This window comes from Lagopus leucura, unplaced genomic scaffold (genome assembly GCF_019238085.1).
Source record: "Lagopus leucura isolate 7727_CA_CO unplaced genomic scaffold, USGS_WTPT01 Super-Scaffold_100009, whole genome shotgun sequence".
NCBI classification, from domain to species: Eukaryota; Metazoa; Chordata; class Aves; order Galliformes; family Phasianidae; genus Lagopus; species Lagopus leucura.
In genome coordinates, this window is record NW_024962266.1 from 23,124,395 (window position 1) to 23,139,511 (window position 15,117).

At 35.2% G+C, this 15,117-nt stretch overlaps 1 protein-coding gene across 4 annotated transcripts in view; it reads right to left on the reverse strand.

The window, feature by feature from the left end:
- FAF1 (Fas associated factor 1) overlaps positions 1–15,117 on the reverse strand; it is a 144,790-nt gene that overhangs the window by 67,449 nt on the left and 62,224 nt on the right. For all 4 annotated transcript variants that reach the window (XM_042873359.1, XM_042873358.1, XM_042873361.1 and 1 more), the window contains one exon: positions 4,821–4,907. In XM_042873359.1, the coding sequence (XP_042729293.1) occupies positions 4,821–4,907 (87 nt within the window). The remainder of the gene's footprint in view (positions 1–4,820; positions 4,908–15,117) is intronic.

Here is a 15,117-nt window from a genome sequence, read left to right on the forward strand (position 1 = left end):
TTTATAAGCTGATCTCATGCTTTACTGCAACTCTGAATTAAAACCCTACTGGGTATTTTTAGCACAGAAGAGAACATAGTGTAACAGAGAGGCTACCCGCCTTTAAGCAGGCACCTACCCGGTGGTCAAAGCAGAACAGGAACATTTTGTGGCTCAGAAAGACAAGCAGGCTCAGAGATTGCCAGGACACAGGAGGAAAGTAACACCAGCATCCTTCTTCCTTCCTTCCCTCACACCCTCCCTTAGGACAGCAAATAATCTGGCATCAGCACAACTCTGTGCACGCCAAGTAATGCAAGGACATCCTTATTTCTAGTTCAAAAACATTCTTTGTTCTGCTTGGTTGTGATCAAGAACTGGCAATAACAACACAGACATATTCAAAAATAAACCAAAGATGTTGGATTTTTTTTTCTTTTTAAGAAAATAGCAGTAAAAAAGAAAAAAGATGATTTTCGGAGTGAGGACAGCAGTTAGTCCTCATTACAAAGAGCAACTGGAATCTCAGATAAAGCTGGAGGCTGTATACTTTAAAAAGTAGTATAACAGTTATGAAGCTTCCCTTCACCCCACATGGCATCATCATCAGTTAACAGAGAGCAGTAGAGTAAATCTAGTAACAATAAGAAAATCTTGCTTATATTGGGTAAAGAAAATGATAATTCATCATATTATAATTCATACCAAAAACATCCAAGCACATAATAAGGTAAAGTCAGAAGACAACCTGAAAGCAATCTAGGGACTCTATATTATAAATTTCTCAGACTTCTATTTCTTTATCATGATAAATGCAGTGCTTCATACAGCGAACTTTCAGCACTGGGTACTATCTTGACAATTTTTGCAATTGCATTGTGATGATAATGTAAATGTTACACTGAGATGTAATCTCATTACAGAACCCCCACAATAAGATAGATCACAAGTATTCTTCTAAGAGCATCAATACTCAAACTCTCTAAAACTCTGAGGATCACTTAAGAATTGTCATAAATGGTTTGAACTGGTACCAGAACACCACCTGTTGGTATTTTTAACCTCTATCCATGGAGAAAAACCGTGCTTAGCACCAATCAGCGTAATAGCTAAACATATCAACGGTGCTAATTAGATTATACATAAATTTTTGAATCTGTAAATTTTTGTTACAACCTGGAAGTCTTTATTTTGTTCAGCTAAGGAATGTCAACTGCAACATCTTCAGCCATCAGAGCTGTGGTGGCATTGCTCAAAGAGGTGATACAGAGCCTGAGTCCCTCTGACCCATTACATGCGTGTGGCATCCAAAGTGGCATTCACCCTTAGTGCAGCCACTTCCTCTCTCTGAACTGATATTTATTGGCTTATCTGTACAATGAAGTGTGGTTGCTTGTCTTGAAATGAGAGTATGAGGTCCTGAAGTTTTATAACTTTTACATGCAAAAATATATTCCTTTTGAACAAGTTGGCTGTTGGCTCTTACAAGAAGTAGGCACTTCTCATCACTATAGTGAAATGACTTGAAACACTGAAGTAATTAAGAATAAAGTTTTAGCTTAAATGCAGAGAACAAAGGCAGCACAAAAGCAACATCTCTCCTTCCCACACAGTAGTGGTGTTCTCTGCCACCAGCAGATCAACAGAAGCATATGGGGAAAAAACTTATCCTATTCAAAAAAAGATTTTTAAAAGTGACCCCAAGGGAGAAAGCTTTTGACTTCAACCATGCATCTGTACCCAAAAAATCATCTCTGCTTAGGTAAATCAAATTGCTATGCTTCAATTTAAAAACTGCAACTAAACCACTGCCTACTGGGGAGCTCACATTTTTATTCATACTTACAAGAGGTTGCTAATTCTACTCAGCAATGGCAGTAATTACCAGTGGACTTATAGTTCAACCAATACAACGAAGAAAATGAAATGCATTTTAGAAGTGTTAGTGAATTATTCTGGCTTGGTTTTCATTTTTGTATGCTCTATGGCATTTAAGTTGCTATGATAGCTAAAATAAACAAAGATTCAGAACAAATCATGAACCTATATAAATGAAATTATAATTAATTTTCTAGGCTAATTTTCAAGGTTTCACTGCATCGGTTGATGATACATACCCAAAGCAGATAAATTATATCTTTAATATTAATTAAAGTTTTACTTAAGTAAACTTGTTAAAAAAAAAAAAGAATGATTTAAACCTCATACATTTACATTGTTTGAACTTCAATGAGCAGAACAGATATAATTCATGGTGTTAAAAGTTGTTCAGGCACTCTGAAAGCTAAAAATGTGTCCTTGCTGAATAGCAAAATGAGATTTCCACGGACTATGTATGCCTTGTTTCCCACAGTTAAAGTGTCACAGCATGAAAACATTCTCCTACTTGTGGACATTTTGGTACCTATTCCCTGGGTGAGCGTGTGCAAAAATGATTGGAAAGAGTTATTGACAATTCATACAGTATCCCATATTTCATTAGGCAGTACAACATATCTTAACTCAGAGGGGAGATGAAGCAACAGTGTTTTAAATGACTATTGACTCCAGTAAATTTCCTGGTAATGTCAGAAGACTGTAGTCTGTCAGGTTCATGAGAGACTCGAGATGATACAGGAATCCAATTATGTGAAGTCTATTTAGTTGTCCTGTTTGCTAAGCCAAAGGTTAACGAGAACTGCACTGAAAAACCTCCTGTGGTATTACAAAGTATTTCTTAGGCGACATAAAAAGTAAATGAAAAAGTATTTTAATCAAGTCTTTAACTCTTTAATTGCGACTGTGTACTACACAATACAGCAAACAAAAAGCGATGGAAAAAGTGTTTTAGAAAAATCTGTCACTGAAATACAGAGATCATTACTTATTAATAGAGTAATTATTACTATTTCTAATTTGCAAAGGAAAAACGTTCAGATAGTCACTGCTAGCATTAAATCTTTATAAATAGTAAGCCATGGCCTCTAATTTTAGACAGAAATTAATTATATTTTTGTTGGTAACACATTCCAATCTGTTTACACAGCTGACGAGTCTCAGCTGCAGCAGACTCGAGCAGAGAGCTTTGAGGACTTTCCTGCTTTGGAGCAGATGACTCAACATTCACCAATTTCATTAAGGATGAAAAGGGGAAAAATTCACCTGCAACAATGTCACTTGTAAAAACAGACTTAAAACAGATTCATGAGTTTTGCATATGTGAGCTATTCTACTCAAAAGAAAGGTTCTGTATTTTTTTCTCCCTTGCTGCTGTGGGAAAACGGATTAGAAGGGTTGAGTTTCCAATTCTTTTCTGGGCTAATGTAAACTAATAAAATGTTAAAATGGATCCAAATTTCAAAGACTGTAATTACCACATGACACCATGCTGTTATTTCAGATCTTAAATCTATCCTCTCATATATGCCCTTGAATACGTGGAAAGAGATTAAATCAACTCTCAGAAACTTAACTACTGTTTCTGCAAACATTGCCGCAGGCTTTTCCCAATTATATTAAAATTCAGATTGTTTTTGCTTTTTTTTTTAAGTTATTATTTGCATAAATCCTTACCAAATGCAAAAAAAGAAAGAAAGAAAGAAAGAAAGAAAGAAAGAAAGAAAGAAAGAAAGAAAGAAAGAAAGAAAGAAAGAAAGAAAGAAAGAAAGAAAGAAAGAAAGAAAGAAAGAAAGAAAGAAAGAAAGAAAGAAAGAAAGAAAGAAAGAAAGAAAGAAAGAAAGAAAGAAAGAAAGAAAAAGCAGCAATCACAAACAGCAAATTTTCTTTTACAGGGGGGGAGTAGAAAGGGACAAGAAAGCAGAATGTAATGCACTGAGGATAATGGTAACTTAGATAATGTTAGTATAGCAAAAGCAAAGACCAATTCCATCTTCACTTTCTAGAACACTCTACTGAACATTGTAGGTTCAATCCTTAGTTTAAATAGAAAAGTCTATAAGAAAAGAAAATACCTATTTTTTTTCTATATTTTTCTCAGGCCACTATCTTGAAATCTACACAGAGCATCACTAGGTAATTATTTCAGTGGTTTAGGTGATTTTGTTTTAAGATTAGGGTGAACCTCACTGGCTGACATCAGGAATATACTAACAGAAAAAAACTGAACAAAAATGAAAGACGCGATGTAAAATTCCAGTGTAGGGGCAACCACATAATGAAGGAAGTCTAACATTTGACTGAATTTTGTATTAAAGTCCCATAGTTTCATGAATTTGTAGGCAGTTCCCTGCTTACTCACTCTGTTGCGTACTGTAAGTAGACACTTTTATCTTAAGCTAATATTACCCTCCATTTCTAGATAATGGTGATACCAAAACCTGTAAAATATGTTTGAAAATTGAAATATCTTTGCATACAAAATATTTACTAATTTGAAATGCAATCTTGAGAAGCACAGATTCTTGATGGTTCTGCAACAGCCGAGGTAGATAGTCTTCACCAGCTTCAACCTACCTACTTAATGCTAGACGCAAGAATTCATAAATTAATGGACAAAACAGAAGAAAATATACAGATTACTCAGAATACATGTAAAAATGTTATTTTTTCCTTAAGTTTCCTTAAGCAATTTTGCTTTAGCCTAGGATCATTGATTCCTTCTAGTCCAAAGCACACAATGAACATTAATGATGATGAACATTAATCTCATGGAAAAGGAAATCTTCCCAAAATACTTCAGATATAATATATCTAGATAAATATTCAGATAAGTCTGAAGTATGTATAATAAATAGCAAGCTTCTGCATATGGGTCAATGAAAACAATTGGATTTTGATGAGAATCGCTCAAGCACAAATGGCTATTTGTAGGAAGAAACAAAATGAGAACCAAAGCTACTTACTGAGTCGTCTGTGGCAGAAGGAGGCCAGCCCTCCCACTGCTGGTGACGGACAGGGATACTGGTTAGGTCGTACACATTCCGTTTTACCTGGGAAAGAAAATCAGAACTTGCAATCAAAAGCATACAAGCAAGCTGCATCAATTTCATAATTCCAGGCTTTCTGAGTTTTTCCCAACTACCTACTGTAAAATAGAGCTCAAGTACAGTGCTCCCAAAAGCATCTGAACAAAAAAAAGTTAAAGAAAAAACATCTGTAATATATCACTGAGAACATGTTATTAATGGAGCAAGATAAACCTGCTACACAACACATAATACAAATTCCTCACAGTAAAAAGTGCTGCCATGTAATGAACAACCTGAAAGGACAGAGAAGGTAATAATAAAAGTAGTTAGAGTTCATTAGTACATTGTTTTCTCCTGAAATTTTTGTATTCACACCTCAACTTGTACACAAAGAAATACAATTATTTTTTGCATAAGTTTATTAAATGAGATCCAAAAGTAAAAGTGACAGTATTAAAAGTGAAAATACAAATCAATAATCACATTTCAAGAATAACAACACATTTCAAATGTTTAACAAAAATCATAAACTCACTTTCACATAAATATCAAGCTATTAAAGTATAACGTGCTGCAATTAATGATCTTATACAATGGTTATCAGTAAGGAGAGAGAGAGGGTGGAAGGATGGAAGGAAGGAAAAGAGGAAGGGAGGAAGAAAATGGAGAAAGTATTGAAGATTTCAAATAGAGGAAGAAATAAAAAATACAAAAACTATAAAACTTTCCTCAAAAACGCTAATGCATTAAAAAAAAAATCATGTTTCACCAGAGACTTTGTGGTGACTGTTTATAGGGCAAAAAAAATATTTTTGTAATTGAGGTAGCTCAAATTGCGAATAATATCTTATACCAGAACATAAAGATTGCAGAAGCATCAAGCACCCATGAATGCTGCCCCAGCAGACCAGAACTGTGAGCAATGGAAGGCATACAGTGACCAGTGCTGGGCTTTGCTTTGCTTTCCATACAGCTGCAACACATGAATACATAGCCCTCATCTATTTACACACATCTATTTGCAGTTCCAAGTAAAGACCTCAACCATGGATTTAATAGGCCAAAAAACAATTTCAAAAAGTGAGGTTTGATAAATGTTACTAACATTTTATATAATTTTTTCACTAGGTAAAATCGGTCAGGAAGTCAGAAGTTGTGCCCTGGTCTCAATGAAAATGAAAAATACTGCCATGATACATAGATTTAAGTCTCTCATTCACATAATGGAATAAGGGTGAGCCTAAAGTTCCTAAAGAGATGATGCTATAAAATAAGGCAATCTACTGAGTAACTATTTTATACACTTTGCCCCTAACTACTTAATCAGTTACTTGCCATTAAAGTCGACTACAGAATACACAATAACACAGTACAGAAGTATAACCATATGCCATCTTTAAGTTCACTTTTAAATTGGCATTTATTTTTAATACAGAATTTATACACAACATCTGGCAGAAGATTCATCTAAGAATACATGTCCATAATGAAGTAGTAACAAATCTCTTTTTCTCTGCTTTATCTTTAGAGGAAAATGCCACATGTGCTCTTCTTTTTGGCATACAGTTCAAGCATGCTAACAAATGGATGGAAGACACATGTGCGGACATCAAGCAGTAAAATAACTGTTCTAATCACTGTAAATAAGCTAAGAGGGAGCATACATTTGCTGTCACAGATGTTGACTTGGACAGTATTCTTCAGCAGACTCTTCATGGCACTGCTGCAAAGGTTTGCCAACAAAGAAATGCTGCTGAGAAAGTTCAAGGCATAAACAGAACGAAGGCTCAAAGTACAGTGCTACGCCCAGCCAGGCACTGAATTGCCAATTCTCAGATCCTGCATACAATTACTGATATTATTCTCATGACTTTGTCCCATGGTAATAAATTGCCCCTTAGTACAGTGAAAAACTGCTTAATATTTCTGGATAGATTTAATACACCAGCATGAGAATGTGAACTATCAGTGTTAACAAGGCTACGTGGTTGAACGTTTTCAAGACTTTTCTACACTGGTGACTGAGAAAAAGGGCTTCATTTTATTACCTAACAGCAAGTTAAATTACTTCCATCACAGTGGCTCTACATCTCAATAAAGGATAAAAAAAGGCCATGGAGGTTGCCTTATTTAGATATCTCAGTATCCTAGCATGTATTTGTTTTGGAGTTTCCGCTTATCTCCAAATTCTCAGGGTGTTTTAGAATCAAGATTTATTTTTCTTTGTTTAAATTAAAAAAAAAAAAACTGGCAAATTACATATATGCCCCATACTCTTTGTTTTAATATTGTTTTTTTTCCAGGTGCTCCTGCAGAGAATCTGATCTGGTAAGTATGTTTCAATCAAAAATTTTAGAACTCTATTTTAAATAAAAACTAAAATAAGAAGGTTATTTTGTTTTAGACAGAGAATACTGAAGCACTTACTAGAGATGAGAGAGTACTTTGTATTACTGCCATCTCAAATGTAAGCACATCATACTTTTAAAAAATACAAATATAGTTTAATTATTCAAAATTGATTTAAATAAATGTTTTAACTGTAAATACATACGGTATATTTGTGTGTATATGTATATGCATACACACATGCACTTGTGAAAAATGGAAGTATGGAGGACAAGACTCTATGGAACTTGGTATATGATCTCATTCCTACTGTTCAAAACAAACAGCCTTTCTTCACTGCTTCTTAACAAGAAGCCAGCCTGCTGTGCAGCATTTGTTCCGCAGTGGTATTAAGGTAAAGAGATGTCATTACTCAGTACTGACCCCACAACATCCCATCAAAATGTAACAATACTGAGCTGTGATCAGCAGAATATGGTTCTTGCTTTTTTTGGTTCTTTTTCAGGATAAACTGCCTCTGAGATAACTGCTCCCCAGTTACACATCAAAAAAAGTCTTATTAATTTTATTTTCCCATTATTAAACTCTAAAAAGAGCTCTTTCAAAATAACAAGTGAAATTTATTTACAGAAATGGGATCAAGAGCATTACATTATATTGCTTTCAAAAAGCTTTCAGAAGTAAAAATAAATAACTCAGAAGTCACATTCTTCAAATTCCATTTTAATTCCAAATCACAACAGAAAGGCATTATGAAAAAAACAGTATTTCCCTTCTTTCATTAACTCATCTGTAACTGCACTGAATTCAATAACATTCCTCTGCTATTCTAAGCTTGAAAGGCATGCTCGGGGTAAAGTGTTATGTTGGTATAAAGCACAATGCCAGACTGATGTGCTGAACAAAAGTGATCAAAGTTGAAGTAATTTTAGCCAACGCACAACTATTCTGCTGCATTATTCTACCAGAATGACATCTGTTGAGCAACTCGTCGCAGAATAAACGAGTTGTTCTAGGCAGGCCTGGCCGGGTAGGGGACCATGTAAAACTGATCAGAGTAATGTTTGGTTAAACAAACTGCTCGAGTTAAGATCACAACTGGATTCTGAATTCATGCCAAAGTAGCCCTCTTTGAAACAACAAGCCACAGGCAATTATTTCAGATAAAATAGGTTTGCTTTAAAACAACGACTTCATTTTAGGTTTATTTGATAACTAAAATGGTATCAAGAAAGCAAAGTGGGGAAGATTTAGAGAGGAGGAATATTTACTGATTAATTACAGAAACACTCTTCATTAATTGTTTCAGTTTAAATACTATGTAAGGAGGAAAATGCTCTCATGATTCACTCTATGCAGAACCATAAATCACTTTTTCAGTTAATCAGCAAAACGAAAACCTATGGCAGTGCTCCTCACACAACTGAAAAACATTCAGTTTGCATTTAGCATCTGTTAAATTTGTATTTAAAGTTCTCACGATGCTGACAGGAGGACTGAAATCCATATAACTGTGTAAAGCTAACTAATTTCCAGTGCCTTCCACTGAGCTACATTTATTGGCAAACTTTTTGGTCCCCCACCTTTGATCAGCTAGAAATACTAATTGGCGGCATTGTCTTTGTGTAGCCCAGAACTTCTTTACATAATGTGGAGATACCATGGAGACTGGCATATTGCTATGGCAGCCGCCCTTCAGATTATAATCTCCAGAATATTCCAAATCAATGAAAAACAAATTAGAGGCACATTTACTTGGTTCCTCCATTCAGCTGTGAACAGTATCAATACAACCATTTAAACAATAAATAAATTTGGATGCATTTTCACTTGGAAAAGCATGTGTAATTGCTGCAGAATGGAATGCCCTTGCCTTGCAGCTGTACCAGATGATGGAGAAGCACGTGAAATTTTACCTTCGCTCATTTTCTCTGGTGATAGGACAAAGTTAACATATTAAAAACTAGTTCTAAAAACCTGAATATGGAGGCAGACAAAAACTGCCAGATACAGGCAGTCTTACTTTCTTATCTTTCGCTGTTTTCATAGGTGAGAATGTTGCTTTAAAACTGGGGCTAAGCAGAGAAGATAGCCTCTGTAGAGACAGAATTACTGCAACATTCAAAGCCCTTCCACATCTATATTAGTAAGAATAAAATGAAGTAAAATGTAATCACAGGGCAAGAATTCCATACCAGCAATGTGATGATGACACCGACCTTCCAGTGGTGCCACCAGGAATAAGAAGCTACTTTCATAATTCTGAGCTGGAAAAATCTAAAATTTACTGCCAAGAAATCTAACATTGACAGAATTTTTTTTTTTTTTAATTAAAATATTATGCTGAATCAAAGAAGCCTGAATCTGTATCTTTGAATCAAAACAAATCACAACAAAGAATCACAACAAAGTTCAACAGTAGCTTCCCTCAGGCTGTTTTCTGCTTATGTAGGTACAAACTTAATTGAAATAATGTAGATAATGAACTTTTGTTAGTCTTATTATTAAATATAATTTATGCAAAGCTGTAAATTGGCTGAGATGCTAAAGACTGTTCCAGGCACATAGGCAGCATGAAAGACAGTGCAAAAATGAGTGCATGAATGGCAGACAAAAGGAGCAATAAAGTCAGAGGACTGTGAGGAATGTGGAATGTGAGTTGGGGGACACAGAGAAATGAGATCAGACGCAGACAGAGCAAGGTTGCATGGGGCACTGATGGCAAAGCCAGAATCTTGACTTTGACATTGTAACTGAGAATTAGTCACGACAAGCAAGCACAATTTTCAGAGCACAATAATGTTATGGACAGGGCAGTGCCAGGCAGAAATACAGAGTAAGCAAAAGCATTTTGCTGAAGAAAGACAGAAAGAAAGGAAGCAAATACAGCTGAAGTGATAATCATCAAAACCACAGAGGAAAATCTCAGCCAAAGTTTCACTAACAGACAGTGGGCAGCAGCTCATGGGAAGTGCAGAAGGGGATATAGAAGTGCAGAAGGGGATAAAGCAGTGAATCTGAAAGGATACTGATGTTATCAATAGTTCCGAGCAGATGGGTCAGATAAAATGGTGATTTCGGTTAGCTGTGGACCGCCAAAAAACTGTTAGATGTACAAAGATGTAAGATTAGAGATGAATTTCTCTGCCACAAGCTATTGTCCAAGTGTGCTCCACAGGAGTGATCAAAAAGTGGGACAGAAATAGAAGAAGTTAGGAGAGAAAAAATGATCCATACTATTAAGTTTTCTCAAGGCAGAGAAAAATTTACATTTTATCAGCAGTCAATCTGAAACTTAGATGATAATCAGTCTCTAACAGCTGAGTGAGGTTTAAATCACACAACACTTCCAATTAGGGAATTAAGATGTCCCAAGCAGGCTACTTTTGCTTGTCGGGAATTGCACAGCACTTACTCTCCATGGAAGATTCACTGCACTGAAATAACTATTTACATTTGCTCAATTCACTCTATTGTAATGTAAAGGAAAAACATATCTATTTGTAATCTAAATATTTTAAAGTCTACACCAAATGCAGAAGATGGCCTCTTCAGCCCAAGCCTGCCAGCCAGCCCTAAATCAGCACTTTTCTGAGTTACACTGCAACATATTCTCTAATTCATTTTCTTTGTTAATTACACAGCTCTTCCTTTAAATTATTATTTTTGTTTTCTAATACTTCTGATAAGATTATATTCTGTACTATTAAAGTCTTCCTCAGGACGCTATAGCTTTAAAGCCACTTTTGTTTATTGCAGGAGAAAAATGTGGCTTAAATTCAAACAATTGATTTTAATTCAATGTCTGAAATCCATTACTTGCTTATTCTATCGTGGCAAGTAGAATTGAAACAAATAAGAGCCTCAAAACTTCCATAGTTACTGAATAGAGTACTCAATTCCCTCTGATTAAGACTGTTTCATTTGCAAATTTAAAACAATATACAATTTTAAACCTTCCTAAAAAGATGTTGAGAGGACCTGAACGTCCTCTATATATGAGTCACATACAAAGCAAAACTCATCAGCAAGTTGTAACAAAATCATCAGAAAATTTTCTGCTAGCTTTTCATGTGCCACTTTCCTATAATTAAACATATTAGCATACAGGAAAGGCAAATTTCACTCCAGAGTTTATTGAACAGCATTCAAAACAACATAAATCCAGTTTAAACTACTGCTGAAAATGGGTTGTGCTGTACTGTAGTACTCAGCAAATATTGTGTCAACATCTTCATTAGGAGGTTTGCTGAATTCATTATATAACCCTTCAAATTAACTTAGGTCTGGAAAAAAAACATGTGATGCTTGTGACATTTTGCTGATAAGAGTTCAAATAAAGACAATTAAGCCACATTAAACACTAAGCAAAAACAACTGAATACGTTGTTTTTTTTTTTTAATGTTTCTAGATCTTTAATTTCAGTATCTAGAAAAGAGATTGATGTACATAAATTTTACCACTGATTATTGGGAATGTGGTAGGAGAACTTCATATATCTAAGGAGGAGATCAGCGGTTTAAAATAAGTAACCCACTCTATTTTTAGACTGAATTATGAAAGACTATGAAGAATAAATGGCCAAATACTCAAATGCAAAGTTAACACGTTATTTTGCTATTATGTATTTTATACTGGAAAAGGCAGGAAAATTTTCAGGAGAAAAATCTGTAAGCAGACAGCAAACTTGAGAGATGATTCACCATAACGTTCCAGTAAAAAATATCTCGTGTAGGGATATAAAGCACTGGGTAGGAGGACAGACTTCCCAGAAGTGTTAGAAAGCTGTGTGCTCTCCATCTAGGTAAGCACTTACAGATTCATTCCCCTAGATTCACATCTATCACACTGATGTCAAACAGGCTTCAATGCAACAAAGAATAGAAGCTGAATAATTCAGTGATGGAAACTCAACATAAAACGCTAGTTCCATTTCACTGGTGCAAATTCTTGCGGGCTCTGTACTAACATAAAGTATTAACAACAAATTTTAAATGTCCTAATCTCCAAAAATAAACAGTTGTGTTTTGTTTTTTTTCCCCCCTCTCTAAGCTACTTGGCAACAACATATCTACAGCTTGTAGACACTTTCAGAATGTTTACCTGCATCCTTCAGATCATCACTGAAATTGAGAACCACAACACTTATTTAAACAATTTTTTTTAATGCTTAAGGCATTCTCCACCACTTAATCTGAGCTCTCCAAGCTCAGACACTATTTTTTTTTGGCCACTTCTTTGGATCTGCCCTCTTCCTCAGCTGCAGCAAGCAGCAGATGTTGAATGAGTCTTGCTCGCACCATCTCCTCCCTGTAACATCTACTGAGTGTGAATATCAGACATTAAACTTTCACTCAACATCAAATATGTTTGGTATGTGAAACAATTTTAGAGATGTTATTAAAAAAAAAAGAAAAAAGCTTGCTAAATTGTAAGGAGAACAATTGAGTTATGCATAGTGAGATTTGTGACAGTACACTGCAGACACCCCTATGTATCTACATATAGAGAAACTCCAATTCCATACTCAGGCACTTCACTGCATTAAAAATGTTGTTTTATTTCTCAGTGCCACAGTCTTTTGCCAGAATACATGCACATTTTCATTCTGTGAAATAAAATACCATTTTGCTGATCTCTGTCCTAAAATACCTAAAACTAGAAGTCCTATTACAAGGGCATTACAGGTAAATGCAAGTTACAATCTTCTGAACTTGATGCAGAAGTTACTGATTGCAACTATATGGCTGGCACTACACAAAGCTTCAGCCTATATAATTATTATTATTCATTACTTGTAGTGCCTAGGAGACCTAATTGTGATAATCCCCTCTGAACTTAAAAACACACAGCCCTTTGAATTTTTTTTTTTAATAGAAGGTTAAAAGAAGAAACAAATTTCTACAGAAGAAGGAAGAACACGTTCTTGAGAAATGGAGGCAAAAGACATGAGTACTAAAAAAGCAACAACAACAAATCCTTTTAGCAGCACATGCACTAGGTTGAAAAAGGGTACAAAAGAATTAGAGTTTGAGCTAGCTGTGACATTAGAGATTGAAAGGAAGATGTGATTAGGGTTAAAAGAGAGCAAACAACAAAGACTTACTGACAAAACAATTTTATGAATTGATTGGAAAATGCCTTAAAGACTTCTGCTAACAAAATGAAACTGATGACAATACGTGAAGTTTTGGGCTTGTTTTATTTTTGTTTGTTTTGCTTACATACAGTGTGCTGACATGGAGGAGGCACATTCTGAAGTCCCAGCTTGTTGTTCCACTCAGTAGAAAAGGTCATTTGAGAAAAAAATACTTACTCGTAGTTTGAATGAAACAGTATTGCTCAGTGGGTACTACTAACTGACCTTCATGTACACTATAAAAGACAACAGGCAAGTGATAATAAGTCATCTTTTATCAGATCGCTACAAGAGGCAACCGCTCTTTGAGAAAGCACCCAAAATAAACAATAAAATAAAGAGCAAATACAGTTTTTAATACTGTTGCACTAAGAAAGAGTGCTCACTTGCCACAGAAAAGTTTCCAAAACAAACTGTTAATGCTACAATCCCAATTCCACCTGCTTTAATGTCCTAAGATGTTGATAAATTGCCAAATATCAGGTATTTTATTCCTATTCAAAATTAACATCTTCAGATATCTTGAAAAACAGTGAGACAAACTGTGGAGGTCCAGACTAAAGCAAAACTCACACTTGCCAGTATAGACATTTGTATTGCTGTAAAACATACCAATTTTAGTTACCACTTCTCAGTAGATTTCAGAATGCTTTATGAAGCATGATAAGAATGTTACATGGGTTATCTTTTGGATTCTACTGTATCTGTATACATTGCTGTAACAGACCTGAAGACAGAGAACCTTGCTGTACCAAACATCAAATAAAAATACACAAACTGAATGAGGATATCATTAGGAAGGAGCCTTGGAGCCTTGAAAGACTGACTAAAAGACCAGGTTAAAAAGAAAGTCAAATGAAAGCCACTAGTTGAAACAGCTGGTCCACTAATTACAACAGATTGCAGTAGGGTAACAGTTTGCACCTGGGCTAACCTGATGAAAGAGATCATGGGGAGTCAAGGGACAAATAATTGCATACATGGACTGCATACCAAGAAGACAATATGTAATCCTAATAGATTACCTCAGTGATTAAATCAGTAACTTTGAGAAAAATATGTCTTGACAGCGATCATGAAGTTAAGGACGTGACCAAGAGTAAAATCTGTAATTCAAGTTTTTTCAAATTTGTATGAAAACAATATTTTAACTAATAAATATACTTTCTGTGCATACCAACATCTCTGAGAAGTACCAGGGACAGAAGCCACAGCCACTACCAGATAATGGTAAAATACAAAGGTTAGGAAGTAAAAAACCAAAAAGTGCACATTACATCGATTTGATCCCAGCCTGTCCACATCAGATGTGCATATATTCAGACAACAGTGCAAACAAGCACTATTTTGCAGCTCCTGTCTTTCAATCTTTTTCACTTCCTTTGTCAGGAATTATGGTGCAAACTCTTCAGCAAAAGTGTTATACTTTCCTTTATCTCTTATCCTGGCTGTGTTCTTCCATTTTTCCATAAGGAAATAATTAACTTATTGATCTATAACATAGTTTAAACAGATATTTTATATAGTCAGGCCCCCATTCATGAGAACGCTAGTGATTATTTGTAGGGCATGAATTATCACTAGACGTGAGAGAGTGGATATGGTTCTTGCAGTGGAGAGTAGATGTTATGTTTTCACGGCTGTCATGTTCTGAACAAAAGATGAATTTAGATGAATTTATTTGATGACAAACATCCTCACCTTCATTTCAAAGAAACTGGCTTGTGACAGCCAAAGCATGA